The 26,918-nt window shown below is 37.6% G+C and overlaps 2 protein-coding genes across 3 annotated transcripts in view; one reads left to right on the plus strand and one right to left on the minus strand.

Annotated features, from left to right (window-relative positions):
* Positions 1-1,139: 1,139 nt before the first annotated feature.
* Positions 1,140-13,771, minus strand: Golt1b (golgi transport 1B). Of its 2 annotated transcripts, XM_074075911.1 has the most exons (6): positions 13,614-13,771; positions 8,745-8,836; positions 6,748-6,926; positions 4,209-4,290; positions 1,748-1,780; positions 1,140-1,368 (listed from the first exon to the last, which is right to left on the minus strand). In XM_074075911.1, exons 1-5 carry the CDS (start codon positions 13,636-13,638, stop codon positions 1,772-1,774), a joined length of 387 nt encoding a protein of 128 aa, XP_073932012.1. In that variant the 5' UTR covers positions 13,639-13,771; the 3' UTR covers positions 1,140-1,368; positions 1,748-1,771. The 2 variants fall into 2 exon arrangements, with proteins under 2 accessions (XP_073932012.1, XP_020016058.1); XM_020160469.2 differs by lacking the exon at positions 1,748-1,780.
* Positions 13,772-13,884: 113 nt separating this feature from the next.
* Recql (RecQ like helicase) overlaps positions 13,885-26,918 on the plus strand; it is a 28,494-nt gene continuing 15,460 nt past the window's right edge. The window contains exons 1-5 of the mRNA XM_074075913.1: positions 13,885-13,971; positions 16,020-16,065; positions 23,403-23,600; positions 24,329-24,508; positions 25,533-25,639. Of these exons, the coding sequence (XP_073932014.1) occupies positions 13,930-13,971; positions 16,020-16,065; positions 23,403-23,600; positions 24,329-24,508; positions 25,533-25,639 (573 nt within the window). The 5' untranslated portion in view covers positions 13,885-13,929. The remainder of the gene's footprint in view (positions 13,972-16,019; positions 16,066-23,402; positions 23,601-24,328; positions 24,509-25,532; positions 25,640-26,918) is intronic.

A 26,918-nucleotide genomic window follows, 5' to 3' on the forward strand; every position in this document is an offset into this window, starting at 1 on the left:
GTGAAGGAGCCAGCTGTGGCTATTGAAATGTGTTCCTACATCTACACAAAAGCTGCCAGCATGGAAACTGAAGAAACAACTGCTGTTTTTTACTGCCTGTCAACCAACAATGCAAGGAAAAGAAACAAACCATTTTAGCATCAGGTTTTAAAGACACCAGAGCCAGTTTAATTATAGTAAAATAACTTTACATGTGAATTTGGGTATTTTCACCACCAGGTCAGGGTGAAGAGTGACTCATCACAGGAAACATGACATGCACAGTGTGAATTTTGTATGCTGTGAAAAATAAGAGAAAACTCCAGATCAAATGAACAGACCTCACAAACAGTTACAGGCTTAACCTTTGAACATGGCACATCTCTTAAAGCGAGCACTACTGAAAGTTAGTTATATTTTAATTTGGAAAAACAAAGTAAACCACTGCCAAATTTAAAAAATAAAGAAAAACTACATCATGGCATGAGAAAATTCATTTGGTTTGCATCATTTAGTATCTCAAATAAAAATATATTCAGAAAAACAAGCTGTGTAACAGACTACTGCATGTTGAACGCTTACATGTGATGAACCACAGAAAACAGATATGCAGGCGTTCGCACTAAGAAGTATGAGTGTTTCCAGGGTGTGTCACTGACCAAGAAATACTTTATCAGCTACAATTTTGTAACCAAAACTTAGCAAAGAATGACCTTTGCATATTCCAACAAAGAATACCTAGATCAGATTTCTATCTGGCTTTACAATATTAAGATTCAGAGCCATTAAAGTTTTATTTTAGCTACATTTACAAAAAAAAAGTGATTTGTATATGAAAACTGGGTTTTCTTTGGGTTGCATATATAAAAGCAACATAATCTAATCCATCCCATACATCACATTCAGAGACCCAGTGAAATTGGAATTATTTTTGCAATCACGGTGGACATTTATAAAAAGTAAATGCCTGTGGATGTTTCTAACCTTCAAACAAACAAACAAACAAACAAACAAAAGAACCCCAAAAAAGTAACAGGCACTACAGTTCTCCAAGGATGGCTGTGTTTTGCACATTGTGAAAGACAATAAAAACAGCCTTCCAGAGTCTCAATGCGCATCGTAACATGAGCTTCACCCACAGTTTGCTTGTGAATTCTCACACCACGTGATTAGAAGCCTGTTTGCACTGCTTCTTGGCTAACTGCTGTTGGTATGTTGTAGGCTACACGTTTGCAACTTCTGTAAAGAACATTACAAGCTATTTCATGAAATTTAACTTTGTGCTGAATATTCTTCAAAAGATTTTATAAATAAAACGGTATTTTAAAGGAGTCTTCAAATTCACTGTTGTTATACCATGTTGTTGCTTTCTCCAACTTTATCTACAAACTGTAAGAAAAAAACATAATTAAATGAAAGCCTACAACATTATAAACATTACTCGATATCTTAAATGTTGATTTAAAAAATCTAGCTTTACAAGATTTGTGGAAATTCAAAGTATGACTGACAATGGTTAATCCAGTATTACTCACCACCATCTTCTGACATATACATGTATACAAAATTATCTTTGTAAAAGTTATTTTTGCATGACATGTTATATATATGAATTTAAGGGTGCAACATGAAAAAATGCAACACAATGAATAAAAAAATTGTATAAAATGAAGTTAACACTGCCAGCTTAACAAAAAATTAAAAAAACAAAAACTTGAAATGTCAGCCATTCATGCATTAATGAACCCAATAAGATATTTCAACTAACCATTACTGTGGATCTCTTCTGGGCCTATGGAGTCTTTGAACAAACAGATTTAACTCCATTAAGTTCAATAATTAACAACGGCTGTTGACTAAAAATACTTTAAATGTGTATTCTGGACTTCAGACTCAAAGCGGCAATGGCATTAAAATATATTTAATGTTGCAAACATAAATTTTAATTATTAAATACAAATCTTAACACATTAATGTAAATGGTTACCTACTTTGTTCTACCTCAAAGCAAAGCACTTCAGCTTTCTTAGCATTCTAAATGGTGATGTAAACATTGAAACAAAGTATACAATTAGTGGAGGTATTAAAAGCTATATAAACCAACTGGTTATAATATTATCAAATACTAACAATCATCTAACCATTTCTTTTATTTCACTCTATGTGGTTCTTAGATGTTTATTATGATGAAGTAATAATGATATGTAAACATGACCCACTGTACTGGGTATCCATTTATGCAAATACCGCAGAACTCTTAAGTAAGGACACAAATGATTATACCTAGCAATTTCAGTAAATTCAAAAGTCATTGTAACTATAAATATCATTACTACTGTATGAGTCTAGAGATAAATGCAAATGAAATCAGGACATACCTGTATAAGCCTATGTTCCAACATTTTATACTACCACAAATAGGTACTGAAACTCCAAAGGTTGTTTTGAAAGTAGTCATGGATTCACCAGAATTTTAAGGTAAATTTCAGTGGAGAAAAAGCACAATGTTCTCTTCTCCAAAGATAAGTTCAAATTTCTAGGTTTCTTGGCTGTGAGTTTCTGATGCTAAATCTGGGGCCTGAAGCAGGATCAGGCTTACAGTGATACTTGTGCTCCTATGGGAAGCCATCCTTTAGCTCTTTGAGAGTTCAATCAATGGTATGGACTTTCTCTCTAGAAACAGCTACAAAAATCTGCAAACAACTTTAGGAAGTTGACAGATTCCCTGTACCTAATCATACCTTGAAGTCTTTAAAAAAAATTTTTTTTTTTAAATTTGTTGTACGGGGGGATTCATTGTGACAATTCCAAATAGGCTTACATTGTATATTGGTTAGAATGTCCCCACCATCTGTCTCCCCTACTTGGTCCCCTCCCTGCCCTACTTCCATCAATTGCAAGAAGTTTCATAGTTCTGTTTCATATAGGTATATGAAGTCCATCAACCATATTCCCTCACCTTAATCTCCTTCATTCACTCTCCCCCAGCATGCCAACACCCCCCATCCCAGTACCTATTTACAGTCTTTCTGCCTTTATCCCAGATGCTCAGAACAAACGTAGAACTATGAAACTGACCAAAAGATGACTGTGGATTAGGGTTACTCCTGATGTAAGTCAGCTCTAGAGCCAAAAGGATTATTCCCAATTCAGCTAAATTCCAGGTTCCCCAGATTCTTCTGGATTAAAACATCTCACCTAGCTTTAAAACTAAAAGAAAGTCACCTGGAGTTGTCTTGAGATAGGTTTAGTTCTCTGAGATCAACAAAATGCTATTGTTCATTCATTCATATAGCAAAAATATCTTAAGTTCACATTATATGCTGTATGCTACCATGGACACTGGGGGAGGAAGAAAAGGTTAAAAAATACAATCTATCTACTCTTGAGGACAGTAGTTTCATGTATAAGCCTTTTTCTTTTCCTTCTTTTTTTCCCAACAATTAAAACAGAGGTAAATGCCATGATAGAGGTGTGTGCAGGGATGTTAATAGGAGCACATCCTGAGTCAGGTACTGGGAATCAGGAAAACTTTTTCGAGGGAGGCAATAAATAAGCTGAATCTTGAAAGGCCTCTATGTGTCCACAGAGAGATAGGCCAACCTTCACTCAAGCTAGCTTAGTACTGAACATTTGTCCAATGAATACTTAATGAAGGAAAGAAACTTTTCCTGTCAATTCCTATTTATTTATTATCTGACTTGACTTCTTTATTTTATAATATGGAAGCCAAGGCCCTTCAGATTCACCAAGACTGCTCAAACTGTAGACAGAGCTGGGAAGAGTCTTATCATCTGACTCAGTGTAATAGTGCATAAACTGTCTTACCTACTCCATCTGGTGATATAAGTATTCCTAAGAAATAATGGTTTCCTTTTTATATCATTGCCTCTAAATTTAGAGATTATATAAAAAATAATTGAAAAATGTCTTAAATTCTCAAAGAGAAAGGCAGCACAGAAGTATCAATCTGAGTAACATTAAAAATCTGAGAACAATACTAAGAATGGATATAGTGAAATAAAATTTTAGGTTTTACAGGTTTAGCAATAGTTATTTTCTAGTATTCATGGTAATCATGATCTATGTGATATCACCATTTATACCATAGTGAGAAACTCATCAATGAGTCACATATCAATTATTCAAATTTCTTGAAGGACAAGGCATCGAAATGTATTCATTTCGGTGGTTTTAAAAAATGCATTGTGAAATACATGATTACTTACTGATCTAATTCCAGGTAAATTTAAGAGGGATCCAAGGACTGGTACTCTTCTAATAAAGCCAATGACCATAGGAAAGAAGCCTCTGGGAGAGAGAAAAAGGGTTAAGTCTTAAAACTAACACATTATCTGTTCTAAAATTATCGCTAATGAAGTAAGAAAGGGTCCTATTATATTTGTGAAATGTTTAGGAGATTTCACACCTAGAATCATGAGTTATTACAAATGCAATTTAAAATATTTTGATTGTTCAAAATGTTTGAAGAGTGAAATGAAGCTTAGCTGGGCTACATGATCAGACTGTGAGTTAGCTCAGCTCAGCTCAGCTCAGTGGCTGAAGGTCCCCTCGACTGTGATGAGCTGTGTGGGTGAAACTATTTAGAGGTGCTGTTGAGACCATGTGTCTAGAAACATGCAGACAATAATTGCTACCATTCACTGAATAAATGCTAAGTGCCAACATTTAATTAATGGCTGACAGACCACCTGACAGATGGAAATCCTCAAATATGTCACATTTTTTGGGTACAAATACAAGACCGCAGACATTATATAGCTAATCACTTCAGTTTAAAATTAACTGTGGATAAATTAGGCCATCTGTATATAGGAAGAGAAGAAAACAGTTTAAGAATGCACAGGAAATAAACTTTTTCTGGATCTTAAAATTAGAAAGGTGGGGTGAAATATTATACTGGCTAGAGTTCAGGAATAAAACAACAAGATTCCATTATGAATCTGTAGAAGTTAAATATACAGACGAACAGCATTACACAGAAAACAGAATTTTTTTAGCATAGAAAAATAGGTATTATGTTGACAGTATATATGTATGTTTTGAAGACAATAACGCTTTTTTAGTAGTATTAAATTCAAAAGGATCTTTATAGAAATTATTCTTAAACATAAAAATGTATGTTTACAATGCTACTCTTGAGGATGATAAATATTTGAAAAAAGAATACTAAAGACCATTGGTGTTATATCTCAAACAAAGATCATCTCATAGTATAACAAAAGCAACAATAAACTAGCATTTGTGCCAGACACTTCACTACGCCACGAAGACAATGTTTTATTCTTATTTTACCCACAATATTGAGACGTCTCATTTCTATCATTTCAGAAATGATCTGTTTTAATGCTGTTACTGAAGTTCCTATGTAACGGATAAGCCAGAGGGCGTCCCTCCCAGCCTCGCGTGCTCTAGCTGTCTGCGGCAAGGCACAGCTATCATGATGAACTGCTGTGCTTTTCTCTTCCTTCTCAGCCACTATGGTTCCTTTTTCAAAGTTAAATGTTTTGATGTAATACCAAACACACGTCACATGACAATCTTACATAAAAATTCTAAAACACATGGCATCCTCTGGTTATACTTGTGACTAGTTTGGCCACTATGATTCTTACTCTAGTTCTCCTCCTGTCTTCCAGTGTTTCTTTCTCTTCTTTCCCCCACCAAAAATGGCAGAGGCCCCAAGAGTGCAATTTTACTAGTCTTCACCACATCAATCGCATCTTAAACAGCTTCTCTGCCTTCAGTTTTTCTCTTTTCAATATGCACCCTCTATCCTGGTATTAGTACAATCTTTCTAAAACATCTACCTGGCTGTATCATTTTTGGCTTAAAGATCTTTGTCCAATCCCTCCCCCAACTCAGGTTGTTGCCCAGCATGAATCTGGCTTGAGAATAAAAAGAAGCAACCTGGCCCCAAACTTCCTTTACTACCTTGCTGCAAAGCGTTTCTTCTCTGTGTCTCATGCTCCTGTTCTGTGCAGACTATTTACTCTTCAGAACAAGCTGTGTACTTGGATGGATTCTTACTCATTCCTTAAGGTCAAATTAATCAGTTAATATTTCTTACTTCTCTCTGGATTTATTAATTCCTTCCTTAATATTTTGCCATGTCCATTTATAACTGTATCCCACTGGAATCTTTACAGTCTGTTTCCCATATTAGAAATAAGTGACTCCTTAAAGCAGATTTGTCATTTAGTTCACTGGTGGGTGGTATATAGGAGAATAAATACTTAAGGTTGACTACCTTTCTTAAAGACATTTTCTCACATCCATATTTACTTGCTAAATGGCATTTGTAAAACACTAACTGACCAAAATTTTCCAAAGTGTATCTGGTACAAAATTTGTTAATATGTGCATGAACTAAACAAATTGCCACAAATAGCAGTAATTATGAAGTATCTTATTTACATACTAAAATCATCTATCTCTCTGTCATCTATCTATCCATCTACCTACCTACCTACCTACCTAGCTATCATCACTGTTTAGTTGACGAAAATAGCAAACATATATAGTGCCTTTAAAATGCCAACAAAATAAATTTTGTTGCATTGCAAATACTATGCAAGACAGTTTATACTCACTTAGGCAGTCATATTCAGTAAACATTTTTTATATTTGATTGATCGAATATTATAACAAAAGTCTATTAAAGGAAATGAACATCTTATGCACATGTTTCTGCAATAATTATTTGAAACAGTCCTTACCTAATAGAAAATAAAATTAATGCCTCACCTGAACAAGAGAAAGAATCCATAAATTTCGAAGATCATGCCTATCAAAGGCCAACCAATAAGGACTACAAATACACCACCCAGGAAAAATCCTGTAGCTTTCATTTTATGTTTTTGGAAGAAGAATCTGAAAGTTCTTTCTAAGCCAATTACAAAAGCCAAGCCAGCCACAAATAAAACCTAGGAGAGAGAGAGAAAATGCAACACACAAAAAGTGGTTAAACACACTACATAAATTTGAAAAGTAAGGTCAAAGGTAAATATAATAAAAAGAAGCACATGTGTTTGGTTTTTAAAGTGGGCAATGTCCAGAGAGAACTGCAACGCACAACTGAGAAGCAGAACGAGGAGAAAAGTGAAGTTCTGTCCACTTGTGTCCTTCCTCATCTATGTTGGTTAAATGCAGAAGAAGAAGCAAGACATGATGAGCGTCTGCACTTGCCATGTTTTCCCAATGTTGGTTGTAAGGGGATGGCTTAAGTCAAGCAGGTGGGGTGGCAAGGCATGGACATGCCACCTAAAGGTATTCCTGCTGGTTGAAATATTCACCATGGCATGGGAGTTGTCTGTGGATGGAAGAAATGCTGACATGGCTAAGTGGACAGCAGAAGAAAATGCAACATCAGGATGATTACAGTTTTATTTAATTAGAGAATATCTAGGGGCAGCAGAAATAAAACTACAACCAGGTATTTAAAATATACATGTATTTTGTATGTTTTACTGTCCACAGACAAGAAGAAATGATAATCTACTAAAAGCTTGCTTTTTCCTGCATTTTATTTCAAAACATTTACCTCTCACATCAATTTTCTTCAGACAAATATATACATATATAGACAATTATATATATATATTCCCTCACGGTTAAGTTTCATGTTCTTGTATATGAATGCTATTTATATTATCTTTTATTAAAATACCAATTTTACTATCCTTTATCTTTTCCTACTTCCAATTAAAAGTCAGATGTGGGCTGCAGTGTGGCTCAACTGGTAGAGTACCTGCCTAGCAAGCACCAGGCCTTGAGTTGAAACCTCAGTACCGCCAAACAAAAATTTGAAACTGAAAATAAACTTAAAAAATTAAAATCAAGCCAGGTGCTAGTGGCTCTCACCTGTAATCCTAGCTACTTGGAGGCTGAAATTGGAAGGACTGTGGTTGAGGACAACCTGGGCACTTTGTGAGACCCTATCTCAACCAATAGCTGGGCAGCATGGCATGCACCTGCCATCCCAAGCTAAGCAGGAGGCTGAAATCAGGAGGATCATGATTCCATGATAGCCAAGATAAAAAAAAGTTTGTGGGGTGCAGTGGCATGCACCTGTCATTCCAGTGATAGCAGGATGCCTAAAATAGGTAAGACTCTATCTCTAAAATAATCAGAGCAAAAAGGGCTGGAGGTGTATCTGAAGTGGTATAGCGCCTGCCTGGCAAGCTTGATGCTCTGAGTTCAAACCTCCGTACCACCAGAAAAGAAAAAAATGAAATCGAAAGCTGATGGTATCTATGCTCTGAAAAATACTGAAACACTACTCAGAGAAACTTTCGCATACCCTACATGTGGGTAACATTCTATACATTCCATATACACAACTCACACCCTTTCTAAGCAAGCCAGCTTGTAACACAGAGGTGTACTGTTTGAAAGGTTCTAAAGGTAATTAAAAATCTGTTTATTTTATTCAGTTCAAGCAAATGTGAAGCTCAGATGTTTGCAGTCAAAACATTTTAATCAATTTACCAAGACATAGGGCTATCAAGTCATATACTTTGAACTCCTGTTTAGAGATAGCCTTGATTTAATCTATCCTATGGAGTTAGAACACCTCATTAAGTGTCTATCTTTTATTTAAACAGAAAGCTGACAGGTTTCTCTCCTGAAGAAATAGAGAATGTAATAATAATTACACATAAGTAATAGTGAATTATTTCTCCCAAATTTGACAGCTCTAATTTCCTTATGAATTTAGTTAAAATATATATTTAAAAACTCACATTTCCAATAGCCAGTAGTGCTTTGTCAAAAAAGAGAATCATTCCAAAGAACAGGAAAAACACTCCAAATCCTGTTAATCCCATTCCAATTTCTGCAATATAAATTATATGGTTATAGGCAGAGAAAAATTAAAATCACATTAACATTCCTTTAAACTAAGTAAGAAGATTCTTCAATATTTCTTTTGGCTGATACAAGGAAGAAGGTCCTCAACACCACAGGTTAATTTCATGACACTCATTAAGATATATTAACAGCTTAAATTAGTACCAACAAATTGCCCCTGAACTTACAACAGGTAAATTTGGATTTTAAACCTTTGGATATATTTCTTGTGGTGTTAGGCCAGGTTTGCTTTACCATTTCTCTCCTTTCATGGTTTATTATTACTTACATGCACAGTATCTCTAGCTCCTCCTTTTCCTTCTTACAATTAATTCCCTCTTTAACTCATCAGAAATGCTATAGAAGGTCAGTATGATTTACTTCTTTTAATTGTACACCATATCTCACAATGGCATCAAGAAATATTTTGAGAATCATGGTAGCTTTTGTTTCAAAAAAGTCAATTTTCAGTTTTAACTTTTTTTTTTTTTTTCTGAGACAAGGTTGGCCTCCTGGGCTCAAGTGATTCCCCCTGCTCAGTCTCTTGAGTAGGTGGGACTAGAGGTTTGTGCTACCATTGCCTGACTCACCTTTAACTTCTTCATGGTTTATTATAAATTTAACATCTATGAATTCATATAAAGTATGAATCTGTTTATATATTTTAATCAAGTCCTAAAATTACCTCTCCAAAATTTCAAAGAAATTTAGACCTAATATTTCTGTTTTAGATTTTTGTTTTTACATTTAAAAACAGGAATTGTTGTTTTCAACTATCTGAGTCCAGAAACTGTTCTGGGTGCTGACTGTGGAGTGGTGAAATCTATGTCCATCCTATATAGCATATAAAATTAGTAAGTATTATTGTCCTCACATTCTCTAGGTCTTACATTTTTAGAGTGAAGTCTTAACTTTCCAAGGTGACAGATATACTCTTTTGTTAATGCTACAAAGCACATTTTACTTATTTTTAGAGAACAGCTACCAATCCTTTTATCCTTTACTCTAGAAGCACTATTGACAAACAGATAACAAGTCAAAGTAAAAGCCCCCAAATTTTTGGAAATTTAAATCAAATACATTATTATTGATTTTTGATGTTACTTAACTTTTTTTTGTCTCAGCCTCGGAAAGCTTAAATCTAGGTCATGAAAATGTTCTGATGATTTAAAAACTTACACCAACTTTACCTTTTTATACATCTTCTACCCCTCAAATTCCTGGTAACTACTACCTTCCATTCTAGCTACTTTTTGCTCCCAAAGTGAATCTAAAGAAATTTACACACCTGTCTATAAATAAACCAGTATAAATGTACTCCACATACACAAATTCCAATGAAAATCTGAGGCTAATTCCTTCATGCTTAAAAGCCCTAAGAGAATTTACCAAACTATCGGACATAATTTCCTAGAGGAAAATAGGAATAAACGAGCAAGCAAAATTCCATTAAATAATTAGGATTTAATCACAGAAGCTCAATTAATTGACTAATTTCCATCTTTTCACAAATTACCTTAATTACATAAAAAATTTTGAGATGTTTGCTCATGAGACAGGAAATTATATGAAAATGTGCCAAGAATTTACCATGAATTAGGTATTATGAGCTATTTCACTCAAGTTTATAAATTAATTCTCGCAAATTATTGGAATGTGGGTATAATTACATCATTCTAGAGATGAACAATTGAAGTTTACAGTTATTTTAAGTTGCCCAATCAAATTCTATACTTGAACCCAAAGCACATGTGTTAACCACTGTAACACACTTCTACACAGAGGACAATTTTTTTTTTTTCAGGTTACATGTTTGGTTAAACTCAGGGGTACTGCAGGGTACTGAACTTCTGGAGGAAGCATATTTAAGTGATCCAAATTTAATATTAGTTTGTTATCTAAAATAACTAAGTAGATGCCAGAACTATCAGAAATTGACTACAGGGAAGAAGGACCTCAGAGTATGGTTTGTGATCTAGCAGTGTTATACATGTATCTCATCATTCCTTTAACAAAATTGTGAGGTACAAAGTAGCAATGACTGCATGATTCATACTGGCAGCCAAGGACCCAGAGACAATTAAATAACTTGCTCTATATCTCAGACTCAGCAGAGGTATGTACATGGGTCGTGGTGGTAGGGTCAGGCTAGAATTCAGATCCAATTTTCTCATTCCACAACCATGGCCCTACAACTGCAATACAGAAACCAAGTATTTCTACTCCTTTATCCAGTGCAGTCAGAAGGGAACAGTTTTGTCAGCATCTTTACCAAAACTAGCTCTGGCATGATATATCAAGTATCCCCTGATCTAAATGGGTCAAAAGACTCGAACTGGCCTCATTTTATGGCCATTTCTCATCTCCTAAATTTCCTTCTTCCCTATTGTACATTCATAAGTCTTTTAACTGTCAAACTCCCTACATGAAGTTACCTTTTTTTCTACCAGGATCATAGGAAAAATAAATTTATCTTCCTTTTGTATAGAATTGTATCTTCATTTCTCCTGCTTGAAAGTTTTTAAAAAATGTAACAAATTGATATAAGCAATCTAAAAGACTAAGTTATTTAACATAAAAAAACCTACTGCAGAAATTTTATAAGGCATAGCATGTATAATCCAATGGCAATCACTGTTATTTTGGTATTTTACTTCCAATTGATTAAAAGTAGCACTTTCTTACTATGTTCTTAAAACACAGAATTAGTAAGAAAAGAATTATCAACTGTAGTGACTACATCAACTGAACAACATGGTAAAATTTTACTCATGTGACAAAATAAAGTGACAAATTAGACACAACATGAAAACTGTCCCCATTCCACCTCTCTGAATAAATGTTGGTTTTTCCTTTTGTTTTTGTGGAGTAGGAGAGAACTATTGTGGAATCTTAAAACAATCGCTAACTGTTCTTTACTGTCTCTGACCAATGCTTGGTCTCTCTCCCAGAACTGAAACCCCAGAACAATCCTGGCACGTTGTTGAATGATGGCCAATACCAGCAGTAAATGCAGACACCCAAACACAGCTCGAAATGCAAAAACCTCTGGCTCACAAATTATTTAATGCGTCAGTTTACCTTCTCACCTAAAATATTTGGTAAGTGAAGAGCAGAGAGTAAAGTTTCATCTTCCTCAGAAATTTAATGAGGTGAGAAGACTTCTCAGCTCCACCCCCTTGTTTTGGACTTTAAGATGATGTAAATTGGGTACTCATCCCTGTAAGCCTTCAATGGAAGAGAATCTATGCACAGGATAATTCAGATTATTATCCATAATATTACAGACTCTGATCATTCTAAGATCTCAAAATTATATCAAGTCTTCTTAGATGCTTGGTGGGGTACAAGGAAAAGAACAAAAGTTTTTAAGACAGGAGAGCAGGATCAAATTTTGTTTCTGTCATTTTTCTTAGGACCATGTATTGACTTTCTTTTGTGCCTTAATTTAATAAGTGGGGTGTGTTTCCTCTCTGCCTTACAAGGCTCATAAAAGAGTTAAGCATAATGACTTATATGAAAGCACATGATAAAATGGAAGAAAATACCTTCATGTATTTGCTAGTAATTGCAGTAGATTCCCCGCCCCCACCACACACAAAAGAACAGAGGAAAAAAACAAAGAGATCTACACTCATATTTTACTTTCTCTGATCAGAACAAAGGAAGAATAGGGTGAGGGTGATGGACCAAAATGGGTAGCCTTCTTCGACTAGAACAGGTGACCCCACTATTCAGATCCAGTTCAGACTCGGGAGTAAAGAGCCTGACTGGACTGACAGTATGTGTAGAAGACCTTAGAGCAATGTGAAGTTCGTCATGACTTAAATTTAAACCTTCAGACTTCACTTTAAAGGGCACTTTAAGTGAACTTCAGGTTTCACATCAATGGACTGCTTAATTCTTAAAACACCTGAAAATCTAAGTTAAACTGCAGAGAGAAATGAAAGGCATGGCAGACAAAGGAAAGTGATACAAAAAGAGGCTATCGTGACCATTAAAAAATAAGGAAGCATAGAGTTTGGGCAGATACCTAAATACAAAAATTCCTAAGATCAAGAAGGGGTAGAAAAGTGGCCATGTTACATTGAAAGAAGTGGAAACAGGTTAGCATCAGCTAACCTTAGAAATGAGATACGCCCTAAGAATTTTCTGGTAGGCAGAAAGGGGTGCTAAAACAATAAAACCAGCCACAGAAAGCAATATACAGAACTATGGAACGAAATCCTTTAGCTGAACACAAAGTGTCTTTTTACCGCCGTAGGAACTAGAGTAGGTTGAAAAGTGAAGTCCCTGCAAGAGTTTTTTCTGGACGGTGGCTGCCAGTGGTGGCAAAGGCAAATATGCAAAACATCCAAGTACATTTGCAAATACAACCCACAGTAGGTGACATCTGAAATATAGCCTCCAAACAACCAACCAGCTAGCGACTCGTACAGCACCCCAAGAATGTCAAGTGCAAAGACAGGGCGGGTCACGCATCAAACTTTCTCTGTTGGCGGTTCGTAGGAACAAAGAGCGCATCTCAATGGACATGCGGACCCTAGCGCTACAGTCCCGAGGATGGCCGTCCGACTTCCAGGTTCCCCGCCGCAAATCTAGTCCCTGTCCCCGCCCGGCAGCCCGCAGGTACCGCAGGCCGCCGTCCCCAACCCGTGCTCCATTCATTAACACAGCGGAGGGACCGGCGGGCGAACCCCGAATCCCAACCCAGCGAGGGGCGTGCAGGGCTCGAGGAGGAGACCCCCAGGGCGGATGCTTACTCTGCGTGTCCGTTAAGGAGATCATGTTTGCGGTGGCTGGGGCAGCGGCAGCAACCCCTCGGAGTGCAGGGTGGGAAGCGGTGACCAGAGAAATGAAGCCGGGAAAGCTGCCCAGGAGAGAGCCGCCACGTCTTCCGGAAACACGCAGCCACCGCCACTCCCGCTGCAAGACAGATTTCCATTGGCTAAACGTGCTCCTAATCTGCACCAATAATCCGTGGTCTTGTTGGGTGACGCGCACGCTGGCCACGCCCTTTGACCAATTAGAGAAAGTGGTCGTTGGCGATTGGTTGAGCGCTACGACCCGGAAGGGTGGATGCTCCAGGCTGGGTGGCGGGAAGATTTGTGGCTGAAAGAGGTGCGTAGCGGTACTGAGGCCCCGAGGTTTAGGGTTTGGTGACCCGGGTATGGGACGGGGCTCCCCTCACCCCAAGGTTGTTGTGTCACTGCCGTTATGTCCTTGAAGGGCGAGAGAGCACCGTCCGTTTGGGTTCTTCCCCTTCCTGCCCGAGGGCGAGGCCGGTGTGTGGCTCACACCCGTTGGCGGGGAGAATTCAGGGCGTTGGCACCGCTCTGCGGTCATGGAACGTGGGTCTTTGGGGCGCGCTCGCCAGCCATCGTTCTCTTTATTCCTCCAGACTTTTCCATTCGGGAGATCTGTCCATCAAAGCCGTGGGTTATGGGCAGTAGCGCTAGGGCCCTCAGCTTCACTGTAGCCTCGGATGGCGAGGACTTGGAGGGGTGTGTGTTTGCTGTAGCCTGTTGGACCTCAGTGACATTTCCTCCAACACTGATGACTGCTGTCACTCCGACCCCCCCCCCCCCCGCGGTTACCTGTCTTTGGCTTCTGAATGACAGAGCTGCTATATTAGCTCACTAGTTCTGAATGCATTTTAGGTTGGGTTATCTTTGCCTGCTCAATTACATCATTTGGGGGAGGAGCAGTCTTCTAATGGCATAAGCAAAGGAGTAGTTTAAGCTGGACGCCGGTGGCTCACGCCTGTATTCTAGTTACCCAGGTGGCAGTGATCAGGAGAATCGCCTTTGGAAGCCAGCCCTGGGCATATAGTTAACGAGGCCCTAGCTCGAAAAAACCCATCACAAAAAAGGACTGGAGGAGTGGCTCAAGGTGTAGGCCCGGAGTTCAAGCCCAGGTACAGCAAAAAAATAAGATAAGGGGGAAAGTTGGACATAGATGTTATCCCTTCCTAAGGGTAGGAGACAGCCCTTGCTTTAGTTTTAGCAAACCTGACCTGACCAAATGCAAAACGCTTTGCTAAGCTATGTGGATGCAAAGGTGAAGAGGCTCAACCCCTGCCTGCCTAGAGGACCCGATGTCTATGGGAGGAGTTTGACGTTTCTGGGAGGCAGTGAAGAGAAGTTTCCATATATAAAGAATTGCAAGTCCTTGGCTTTTAGTGATGTGACCATTGAATACTGTTTAGCAGGTTAAGAAAGTCTCAGTCTATCTCTCCAGTCTTAGAGTGACTTCAGAATTCTGTGTAGGAATAGAATACTTCCATGTAGGAAGTAGTATGAGTAAAGGGAGCAGGGTGCTGAAGCTGCTTTGCAGGAGCGTTTAGAAAATGTTGATTGTCCATACCAGGGAGTTGGGAGAGGTGTTCATAGGGTTGTGAGAATTTAAAGTTCCTACTTCTGGAGCCTCATCTTCCACTTACTTACACACATGCCTAAATTTTAGTCATTAAAACAATACCATTCTTTTTTGTCATCTCTAGCCTTTCCATGTTCATTCCTTCTGAAATCTAACCCAGTAGCCTAGAATATTTGTTTTCCTAGTTAAAGCAAATGCTCAATAAAATGTGAAATGATTAATTTACTTATGTTCATATGTTTTGCTTAATTCGGGACATTTGCATCTGTCCAACTTATTATTTATAAGGTAGGTTCTATCATCCAAGTTTTATAGCTAGGAGAAAATGTCTTAGAGGAATAGGGTGTAATTTTGCTAAGGTCACACAGTAATGTAGTTTAATATTTGCTCTTTTTTTCTATGTCACTTTGTAGGACGGTCGATAATAGGTACTGACATCGTACTTGTCTTTATAAACATCAACTTTGGACACTTCTCTAAAATTTATAGGATTTAAAAAAAAACTGGGAAGAACAATTTAGTCCTTTTTGGAAGGTCATTGCAATGTATAATTTACCTTCTAACATTTTTTTAATTTGTGTGTGTGTGCTTAAGAGTGACAAATTTGTCATTGAGCGTTTTCAGTGGTGCTGTTTCTTTTGGTTTTGTTTCTGTGGTGCTGGGGATTAAACTCAGCACCTTATGCATGCTAAGCAGGCACTTACCACTGAGCTACATCTCCAACCCAAACAGTACTGTTTTGTTTTGTTTTGTTTTTTAAATTGTTACCATGTTTCTTCTTTCATTTTTAGAAGAATTTGGATCTCCAGTTCAATTTCAGGATGGAATCCATTTCAGGTTAGTAGAAGTGATTATGTTGTAGTTCATTCTGTTGTAGTTAGGATTGTATTGTTCATTGATTTTTAAAAAATGCTTGTTTTTAAAAATTCTGGTTATAGTAACGATGATTTTTCAGATTTCTTTATTGTGGTAAAGTGTAATCAGTAGTATTTACCATTTAACTGTTATTAAGTGAACAAGTCATTGACATTAAGTGCATTCATACTAGGATATAACCATCTCCACCATCCGGCTCCAAAACCTCTTTACCATCCTACTGAAACTCTGTACCCATTAAAACTCCTCATTTCTTCCTTTTCCTCAGCCCTTGATAGTTTCTGTTCTTTCTGGGAATTTGACTATTTTAGGCACCTCATGTAGATGGAATCATTAATTTTTGTCAGACTTCAAGTAGTATAATGTCTTCAAGGTCCGTCAGTTTTGTACGTGTATTAGAATTTCATTCCTTTTTAAGTCCAATAGTAATCCATGGTGTAGATATACTATGTTTTGTTTTTGTTTATCCATTGCTGAACATTTGAGGTTTGTTTTTTTTTTAACTTTTGGCTATTATGAATAATTCTACTTCAATATTGGTGTAGAAGTGTCTAAGTTCCACTGTTCAATTTTTTTGGGTATATAAGTAGAATTAGAATTGCTGAATCCACTGGTGATTCTATGTTTAACTTTTTGAGGAACTGCCATACTGTTTTCTACCATAGTTGTACTATTTTATATTCCTACCAGCATTTGATAGACTTCTAGGAAGAAAGTATAAAGAAGGAAATATGAATCACTTTTAATCCACTGCTCAATTTAATACCGTTAATGTAATTGTATTATTTTTCAACAAAACTTTTAATGTTTTTTACATATCTTGTAACGTGATTTAAAAAATAACATAAATATAGAATATAGATAAGTTGTTAAATAAATTCTGTGTTGTATTTATTGTTTTTAACACCTTTACTGTGTTTTGTTATTGAAAAGTGACATTATTTATTTATTTAATCTTTTAGTATTGAACTTTTAGGTTGTCTGTGTTTTTAAAATGTAAACAATGCTGCATTGAACACATTTGAATCTAAATCTTTGTGTGCTTCTCTGAGTATGTCTTTAAGATAAGTTCCTTGAAATGGGAGTTATTTGAAGTTTTTTTTAAAGCGTGAAGGAGAAGAACATGCATGAATCTACCTTTCCTAAACAGCCACTCTTTGCATCCATTATTGGTTTTCACATGATTGGATTGCACTGAGATTATACAATGAGAGCTTGCTATCTTGGTGATTGGCAGGGGTAAGGAACTTATAATCATTTTTCAGTTTTGTGTGGCATAATGAATATGGCCTGTGCTACATCTTTCATACTTTCAAAAATGTTTTTCTTAAATATGGAGCAGCACCCACTTCACATAAACACACACACACACACACACACACACACGTCACAACATATTTAAATGTAAATGTGAATACATAATGACGTAAGGTTTTGGGTTACTCTCATGGTTCATTTTCACAGGCTGAAGGTTAGTCATAAGTAGTAACAATTTGTATTAATTAAATGTTTACCCAAGTAGTTTTCATGAAAAAAATGAGACTTTAAGAGATGTTACTGAACTTAGACCCTGTTGAAGTATGGCCATTTTTGGATTCCATATGTTATTTTTATAATAATACGTAAAGCTTTATCTGTGGGGTATGATTTTTAAATGCCTGAATAATGAAATAGGTATATTTTAAGAAGTTATACCCTTTTCAGGTAAACCCACCTCTTCTATTGTTCTACATACTTGTTGAACTAGATTTGAAATTCCTCTTTGAAATTGCCTTTAGTTTGTTGCTTTGGATATGATGGTTTCCATGGGAGCAATTCACTTTCATTGTTAATTTCTGATTGAGATATTGCTAGAAAATATACTGTATCTAAAGAATGGTAGCTCTCATACAGTAGCTGTAAACTTAGGAACTTTGGAGTGTGTCACCCCTCTGCTGGTTCAATATGTTCTTTCTATGAAATAGCAGGATTAAGGCCTATGTACTATAGTCCCTCTCCATTATGGACTGGTGAAATCACTCACATGACTTTTTAGTTTTGCCTCCTACAGTAACTTGAGTTGTATAGGCCAACATTAGAAATGGTATAATTTTGAATAATGTTTAAATACCCTTGCCCTGATGTATTACAACTAGCTGAACTTAATTTTTTATTCTTAGTCTATCAGTATTTTGTTTAAGATGTGGTGATGTTGACTTTGTTGCTTGGGTTGATGTTGTTAACTTTTTTTTGTTTGGACTGGGTTTTGAACTAAGGGCTTTGCACTTGCAAAGCAGGCACTCTACCACTTGAGGCACACCTCCAGCCCCTTTTGCTCGGGTTGTTTTGGAGATGGTGTATTGTGAACTACTTGCCTGGGCTGGCCTCGAACCTCAGTCCTCCTGATCTCAGATTCCTAAGTAGCAGGGATTATAGGTGCGAGCCACCAGCACCTGGCTGATGTTAACATCTTTGTCAGGTACAATTTTAATGAGAGAAGCTGAAGTAGTGAGCATCATAAGGAATTTACTGTAGGGATTAATCCTTATGTGACTGTGGGAGTGGTTAAACTCTGTATATGTTGTTTGTGTCTGGTTCTGGGCCTGATGCTGGCAGAGACAACAGGTGGAATGAGAAGATATGAAGAGGGAAAGCAAAGACAAACTACTATGTAAGAAGATCAATTTCAGTTTCTCACCAGAACCTGTATTAGTCTGTCATTGCCTATCATCCAGTTTCGATGATGCAGCAGACCTGTCAAAAAGCTGGTGTACTTCACCATGTTGTTGCATGTGTTGTGGCAGAGGGGTCATAGGAACTGAAGGAGGAGAACCAACAGGCTCTGGAGAAGCTGTAGACCCAACTATTTCCAAAATGTTGTCTAGCAGTAGCTGGATTCAAGGGCCCTTTTGCTATTCCAGGTCAATGAAGTCAGCAGCTCTGATTGCACACTGACTGCAAATTTGGAAAATAGAACTACTGTATCATCTCTCTTCTCCACATCTCTAAGAGCTCTCTTGTGCAACTCTGATCTAGAACTACATAGAGAGAGAAAGTGCAGGAAATGTTCTTCTAGACCAGCTAAATTTTCACAGCATAAAACCATGATACTCCACCTCTTATCTCTGTGGCGTCTGTATATTCCTCTCTTAAACATATTTAACTTCCACATAAGGGCAACGGCACAATCATGCTTCTGCCTATTATTATGTAATGATCCCGTGTACAACCAAGTACACACTGAGCCTCTCCCCAAAAGAGGGCAGGGATTCTCATTATTCCTCTTTGTGCTGAACCATCTCCTCCTTCATAATTTTGAAGCTCAAATCCTGACATATGAGATGAATTGCTGTTTATACATTTTATATTATATATTTGTGAAATAGAAGAGGAACCAAACAACCCCCGCCCCAAACTTGGTGTATATGCAAATAACAAAGTAAGGAGGAGAAATACAGCTGTTACAGTTCTTGTTTCTTAACTGGTCATATGGTCATAGGTGGTATTTTATAATCACCCTCTTCTGCTACCCTATGCCATACCCTTTGCCCTCAGGAAGCACATCAGCTGGTTGTTGTTTCTTTTTAGGTCACTTTAGTATTGTGCTTATAATTGGTTACTGTAATTTTGTAGAATCTTTTACTAGTAATTTTCTAATACTCATAGGGCATGGGAATTGTGAGAGATGCCCTACAGGCTCCCCTACATTCCAGACATACTCCATATTGCCATAGTTATAGTTATACTATAACTTTTCTGAGAGAAGAATTTGTTCCTAGATAACTGGAACCTCAAGACCAGTAGATCCAAGGTTTTAGCAATGAGTAGCAAAAATTAAGTGACTCACTTGAGGTAAGAGTAAGAGGAGCCACTCCAGTTTCTACCCTGCTTCCTGGGCCCATGGACGGAGGCTGTGGGAGTAGTATCATTGCTACTAATGTATAGCATGCTATACCCTGGATGATACTACTCCAGCATTTAAGGAATCACCACCCAGCTGTCACCATAATTGAGTCTTTGTAATGCCACTCCATTATTCTTTCATGCCAGCTGCTGCTTCAGGGGAATGATTAGACCAGTGAGTTCCTTGAGTATGAGCCTTTTGTTATACTTCATTTACTATAAAATGAGTTCTTTGGTCAGAGGCAGTTTGGTGTAGAATACTAAGACAATCTAAAGAGCATCCTGAATGGTGAATTTAGCAGTAGCATTTCTGGCAGGGAAGGCAAATCCGAAGGTAAGTAAATGTCTATACACTAGTGAGAACAGTGTTCCCTTTTCATCACAGAGGGTTCCACTGTAATCAGTTTGCCACCAAGCATCTGACTGTTCTTCCAGAGAATGGTGCCACAATGGAGACTCAAGGCCGGTATATGGTGTTTGCTGTATATAGAGCCAGATTGGTCTTAATGAATGGCAGTCCATGTTCCTATAACATGGGCACTTTGTTCTTGATCTCATTGTACATGTACAACCTTGGCTAGGAATGAGGCTGATGCTATCTAGATCATTTTGTCCACCTGATTAATTGGGATCTGTCTTTGTGGAAGTTATTTTTAGTGAGCATTGACTTGGGATACACTTATCTTCACACTTGATGCCCATTCAGAGAGGTCATTACCTATATACTTCTTCCCCAGACCTTGCCACCAACTTTCCAGTTTTCTTTCTTCCAAGCTCCTAACCATCCTGCTAGTCCATCAGCCAATGCCAGTGGATTACTGTGGATCTGTGCGTCTGTCACAGTAACTTGTGCACTGCCTGAAGATCTGCCAACTGGGAGAATTTTCTTTCTCTGTTCTTTAGGATCCACTGTAGAAGACTGTGATCCTTTGTTTATTCATGTTCAGATAGTGCCAGTATATCATGCACAATCTTATGTAAATAAGGCCTGCATTTTTTTCCCTTCAACCTAGTAATAAGTTTTACTTATAGGGAACTAGCTCCCCATGAGGTCACAGTTACAGATTGACAAGAAGGAAGCAAGACAGAGGAGTATAATCCACAAGTATTTGGTCCCCTTGCTCATGCCTTCACTTTGAACCTGTTTGAACTCATTTTTGTGTATTCTACTTCCATTGTAAAGCTGGAGGTCTGCCTTATGACTGATGGCTCAGATGGTTAATAAGAGACATTGTAAAATTACCTCTTATAAGATCCAGGAAGAAGCCAGAAGTTGTTTTCAAAAGGATAATAGCTGTCTGTAGTGGCAGATTGGTGTGGTGGTGTTCCTAGCACTCAGAAGGCTGGGGCAGGAGGATTGTGAGTTCAAAACCCATGTGGGCTACATAGCAAGACGCTCATTAAAAAAAAAGAAAGGAAATGGTATGGCTTTTTCCCCAAATTCTGATTGTGTTGTGACACATCTGTATGCCAGAGGTGCCCTGTACCATCCCTATCCATCACAGACTGAAGTACCTGAGTCTGCTGGATCATATGGCTCAATAGTAAGACAAGATAGAGGGGATGAATATGGTCACAGCATATTATATGCATGTATGGCTATATCACAATGAAACGTCCCACACTGTACAATTAATATATTAAAATTAAGTAAAAATGTGGGAAAAAGATTGTATTGCAGCATCGCCTCATGTTCAGGCCCTATTCAAAATGGGCAGCTTCCTGGATTACTTGGTAAACAAAATATATAATGCCTCCCAAATTCAAATAGTCTCAATAGGCTTTGTCCTCCTCCGTTTCTTAGGAATCAGAGGGGCCAGATGGGATGGGGATATTTCAGCGTGCCTCACATCCTTTGACTTGTAGCAGTTTCACTAAAGTTTCAGGCCTCTGGATTTTTGTGGATTTATTTTCCACCTCTGACTGTTGCTGCTGTTCTTGCTCAGCAGGTCAGATAAACATAGCATCAATGTAATGAACTAGGCTAATGTGTGGTAGAATGAAGACACAACCAAAGTGCTTGTAAATTAGATTGTGACATGGGGCTGCACCGATGATAGAGTTCTGATATGCTAAAGTGAATCAAGTAATCTGTTTTCATTTCAGGACATCTAGCCAGTACCAAAGATCTCTGTGGGTCAGACTGTTCTGATTACTGGTGTTGTCCACCTCCTCTTTGGTCACATTTGGAATTATCACCATTTAGCCCCCATATCATGGATTCTGTCATTCCAACTTAAGTTCATTTAGCCTACTTTGAAGGCAGTATTTCCCACTGTCATTCATGGCTCAGAGTGAACAACCATCCCAGAGCTCTTCAGGGATTTCGAGGCTCTCCACAGATGTTTCTTTCTTACAGCTTTGGTGAAGGGAGTATGTCCTTTGATCCCCCCAGAAGACAGCAAGGAGGTTACAGTCAAGCCACATGATCCTCCACTGGAGCACTCTCATCTCCCCAGTCCTCTGTAGAGTACATGCAGGAAGTTCTAGCACTTCAGCTTCCTTTGGACTCCTATGTTATTCCCTCCAAATTTTGTGATGTTTATCTTGGGGCCAAGTTTCAAGCAACCAGCCAAGCAAATTGTTAGTCACTCCTAACTACAGTATCTAGCACATTTATCCACAATTTCTTAATGAGCTCTTATCCATTAAATTTAGCTCAGTTAAGTATTATATCCCATCTACACTGGTTCAGTACCCTTAGGATCTATTCCCACATATATTCCCTAGTTGTCCTGGCAAATACATCTATTGGTGTGTATTGTGACTTCTTACAGATCACACTTGTGTACTTCATCCTCTAGGATTTCCTGGATCATAAAGAACAGAGGAAGCGAGGGTAGATCCTTAGGATTTGCAATCCCTTACAAGGCAACAAGGGGTATGGAAATAGTTTGTTTTAAAGGAATTTCAGGCAAAAGGAGGTTGTTTTTGAGAGGGGAGGCAAGGGAAAGGAGACTTGGTAGAATTTAGTGATTCAAGTTCCTGGTTTCATTGGAATCTTCTCTCACGATTCCACCCTAATTTTTACCATACTCCTTCCCAATCTCTGCCCTCACTTTGGCAATCTTTGCAAGATTGGAAATTCAGTTTACATTGTAGTTTAGCCACCTATAGGGTTTAGACTTATGATTGGTTTGCAGAAATGAAAGTTAGGTATTTTTTTACATTTTATTGAAGGGGCAATTGAGGTACAGGTAACTGTCTTGCCTGAGATCACTTAGCAGGTAAGAGGAAGGAGGATCTGAGGTTGAATTCAGGTCTGCGTGACTTCAAAACATGTGACCTTAACCACTAAGCGATGCTACTTGAAGTTTGTCTATAATTGACATAGTGAGATACATTTAAAAATCAATATGGAAATCTAAAATTGTAATCAAGTCCGTATGGTCATTGTTTCCCCTTGTACCCAATAGCTCTAACTGAGGAGCTGGATTCTGTAACCAACGAGCTACATGCAGTGGAAATTCAAATCCAAGAACTTACAGAAAGGCAACAAGAGCTCCTTCAGAAAAAATCAGTCCTAACAAAGAAAATACAGCAGTGTTTAGAGGATTCTGATGCTGGGGCGAGCAATGAATGTGATTCTTCACCTGCTGCTTGGAATAAAGAGGGTTTGCCTTTTCTTTTTTCTTTTCTAGCTTAGAAGTGAAACTCCTTCCTTAGGGGGATGGGAAATTGTAGGCAACCCTTCTTTACCCATGTTCTGTAATCTTTTAAGTTAAGCTTTTATTCAGACTATTTTTTCTAATACAGTTTTTGCAACTTCAGTCAGTGCTTGGAAAATAAGATATTTACTTCAACTAAAATTTTCTAAGTTTTAACTAAAAAAATTAAAAATTTGCTTTTTGTCAAAATCCAGTGAAGAAGCCATTCTTGATTCAAATAGTGAATGAAGTCTCACGTTTATCATTTATTGTAATCGAATATTATAACTCTAGTTATAAATTTTGTGGAGATTATTTCCGCAAAATATTTACACTAGAAACTTCAGATAATTGTTAACTTTGCTCATGATATTTGGGTGGTTAGGATAGTGTGAATTCTTTGGTCAGCATTCAGACTATTCTTCAAATACCTGATGGCACCTTCCTCTTCGATGTGGGTTAATTCTCAACTGCCAAATGTTTATATGTTTCTGATGTACTGATCACATTTCAGTTCATTGGTCTTTGCTTCACTTAGCTTAGTGAGTTATACCAATCTCAAAATAATTATAAAAGCATAGTGGCTCTTAAGTATTTAAAGTTTTATGTATGTCTTGATTCTTGGATATCATAAAAGCATCGCTTATGTTGCTGTCTCATTGTAATCCTGATCATTCTTATTTTTCTCTTTTTAGATTTCCCATGGTCTGGCAAGGTTAAAGATGTTCTGCAAAATGTCTTTAAGCTGCAGAAGTTCAGACCACTTCAACTTGAAACTATTAATGTTACAATGGCAGGAAAGGAGGTGTTTCTTGTTATGCCCACAGGGGGTGGCAAGAGCTTATGCTACCAGTTACCAGCACTATGTTCAGAAGGTATGTATAAATGATAGTGACTTTTAACTGGAGATATTTTAATTCTTCTAAAACAATTTGTAATCAAACATGTAAAATCAACTGCATTTCTGTTTTATTTCTGTTAATAGTGGTTGTTCACTGAAATAGGTTACACTAGATAAAGAATTTGTTTGGGGATGGAAAGAGAGGGAAGATGATGAGTTCAAATATGGCTAGATGGAATTTATAATTCTTAGATAACATCTGGGTAGAACTGTCCTGTGAGTGGAAGGGTATTTCAGTCTAAAGATTGGATTAGATGATGTGGGCTGTTACAGAGGAGATGGCCACTGCAGCCAGTGTGTGAACTGTATTTGCCAGCACAGCATGAAGAGAGAAGAGGGCCAGGGACAGAAACCCAAGGGGTTAGGGAAAAGCAGAGAAAGAGAGGTTGCAGGGAAGGGCTGAGAAGGAGTGGCCAAGAGAAGGAGGGCTATCAGGAGAGTGTAAATGAAGGAGGGCGTGATCAATAATGATGTTTGTTGGCAAATGGTAAAATAAAATAACTTAAAATTTCTGTTCTGTTTAGTAATGAGGGCCTATCTTTGACCTTGGCTGGAACAATTTCAGCAAGAAGGTTGATGGGAACCAAATGGCAATGATTTGAAAATGAGCAGGATTGAGGAGGTGGAGCTGCTAGAGTGAGATACTCTTTGGAAAAGAATGGTTCTGAAGGAAAGAAGAACACCATAAATTATTGTCTTGGTCTGTTTTGGCAGTTACAATGAAATACCTTAGACTGGGTAGTTTATATTTTAAATAATGGAAGTTTATTGCTTGCAGTTAATGGAGGCTGCAAGGTGACAGCAGATGTGGTGTCTAGTGAAGGCCTGTTCCTCTTATATGGCAGCTTCTTGCTCCTTCTCACATGGGAGAAGGAGAAGAGGCATCCCCTTCAACACCTTTTATAAGGGCACTAATCTCATTTGTCCTCTCATCTTACAAGGGCTGTCCCTGCCTGACTTAATCACTTCCCAAATGGCTATTCTGTTTTTCTCTTTAGGTTTTACACTTGTGATTTGCCCATTGATCTCTCTTATGGAAGACCAATTAATGGTTTTAAAACAACTAGGAATTTCAGCTACCATGTTAAATGCTTCTAGTTCTAAGGTACGCTTCTGTGGCTATTTTTTTTTTTAAGTTAAAATGCTTTGGGGACCAGGCACTAGAGAAAAGGTTAGATCAAGAAGAATTAACCTAGAAGGTAACACACACGCACAAGAAATCAATGTGAGTCAACTCCCTGTATAGCTATCCTTATCTCAACCAGCAAAAACCCTTGGTCCTTCCTATTATTGCTTATACTCTCTCTACAAAAAATTAGAGATAAGGGCAAAATAGTTTCTGCTGGGTAATGAGGGGGTTGGGGGGAGAGGAAGGGGGCGGGGGGAGGGGGTAAGGGAAGGGGTGAGGGAAAGGGGGAGAAATGACCCAAACATTGTATGCACATGTGAATAAAAAAAAAAATTAAAATGCTTCACTGAAATAGGAGTCTTGGCTGCAGTTGAATTGTCTATGGAAATATAAACTATTAACTCTAAACGGGGTTGCAAGCTATGCTCATGGACCAGTTCTGGTTCACTGTCTGTTTTTATATGTCCCATGAGCTAAAGATGGCTTTTATATTTTTAAATGGTGAAAAAGAAGTAAAAAAACCATATTTTATAAAATGTGAAATTATATAAAATTGAAATTTCATTGTCCTTAGTTTTATTGGAACAGAGCTATGCTTATTAACTTACATATTGTGTATGGTGCTTTCAGTCTATATGGCAAACTTGGGTAGTGAGAGCAAATGTAAGCCTACAAAACATAATGTGTACTATCTGGCACATTACAGGAAACATTTTCTGACAAGTTTTGTGTGACTTATTTTAATAGTAAATAGCAGTTTCTAACTACGAAATCTAATAAATACTGGAAATGAATTACTAAGAAGACACTCTATACTGGTAGAACTTCTTTTGTTTGGGAATGAGCTATCTTACCCTCATCTGTACAATGTTTCCCAGGTATTTTTTTAAAATAGGAAAAAGAACACAAAACCTATTTCATGCCTACAGCATGGGTGCATTAGACTCCATATCCCAGCTATTCTTTTTTTAAAAAGCATGCTGTTGAAATCTTCAAAAGTATACAGAAGTGGGAAGAATAGTATAAAAATGACACGTACCCATCAACAGTTGTATGGCCAGTTTTTTTCCATCCATATCTCCCCAGTTTCCCTACCCACTTCCCCTTGATTTATTTGTGTAAAACAAAACCCATGTCTGATACTTTAATTGAAAATATTTCAGTATGTATCTCGAACTTTAAAAAAAGCCCTAAGTGTGATGCTGCCCTCACTATATCTAAACCATTTAATATTAGTTCCTTAATATCAATTCAG

This window comes from Castor canadensis, chromosome 6 (assembly GCF_047511655.1).
Source record: "Castor canadensis chromosome 6, mCasCan1.hap1v2, whole genome shotgun sequence".
NCBI classification, from domain to species: domain Eukaryota; kingdom Metazoa; phylum Chordata; class Mammalia; order Rodentia; family Castoridae; genus Castor; species Castor canadensis.

Excerpts from the sequence above, each read along its gene's own strand:
- Golt1b (XM_020160469.2), bottom strand. The coding sequence starts at position 13,638 with ATGATCTCCTTAACGGACACGCAGA. Across the intron at positions 8,837-13,613 it reads CTCCTTAACGGACACGCAGA|AAATTGGAATGGGATTAACA; the intron begins GTAAGCATCCGC and ends TTTATATTGCAG. Across the intron at positions 1,369-4,208 it reads ATTTACCTGGAATTAGATCA|TTTGTAGATAAAGTTGGAGA; the intron begins GTAAGTAATCAT and ends TTTTTCTTACAG.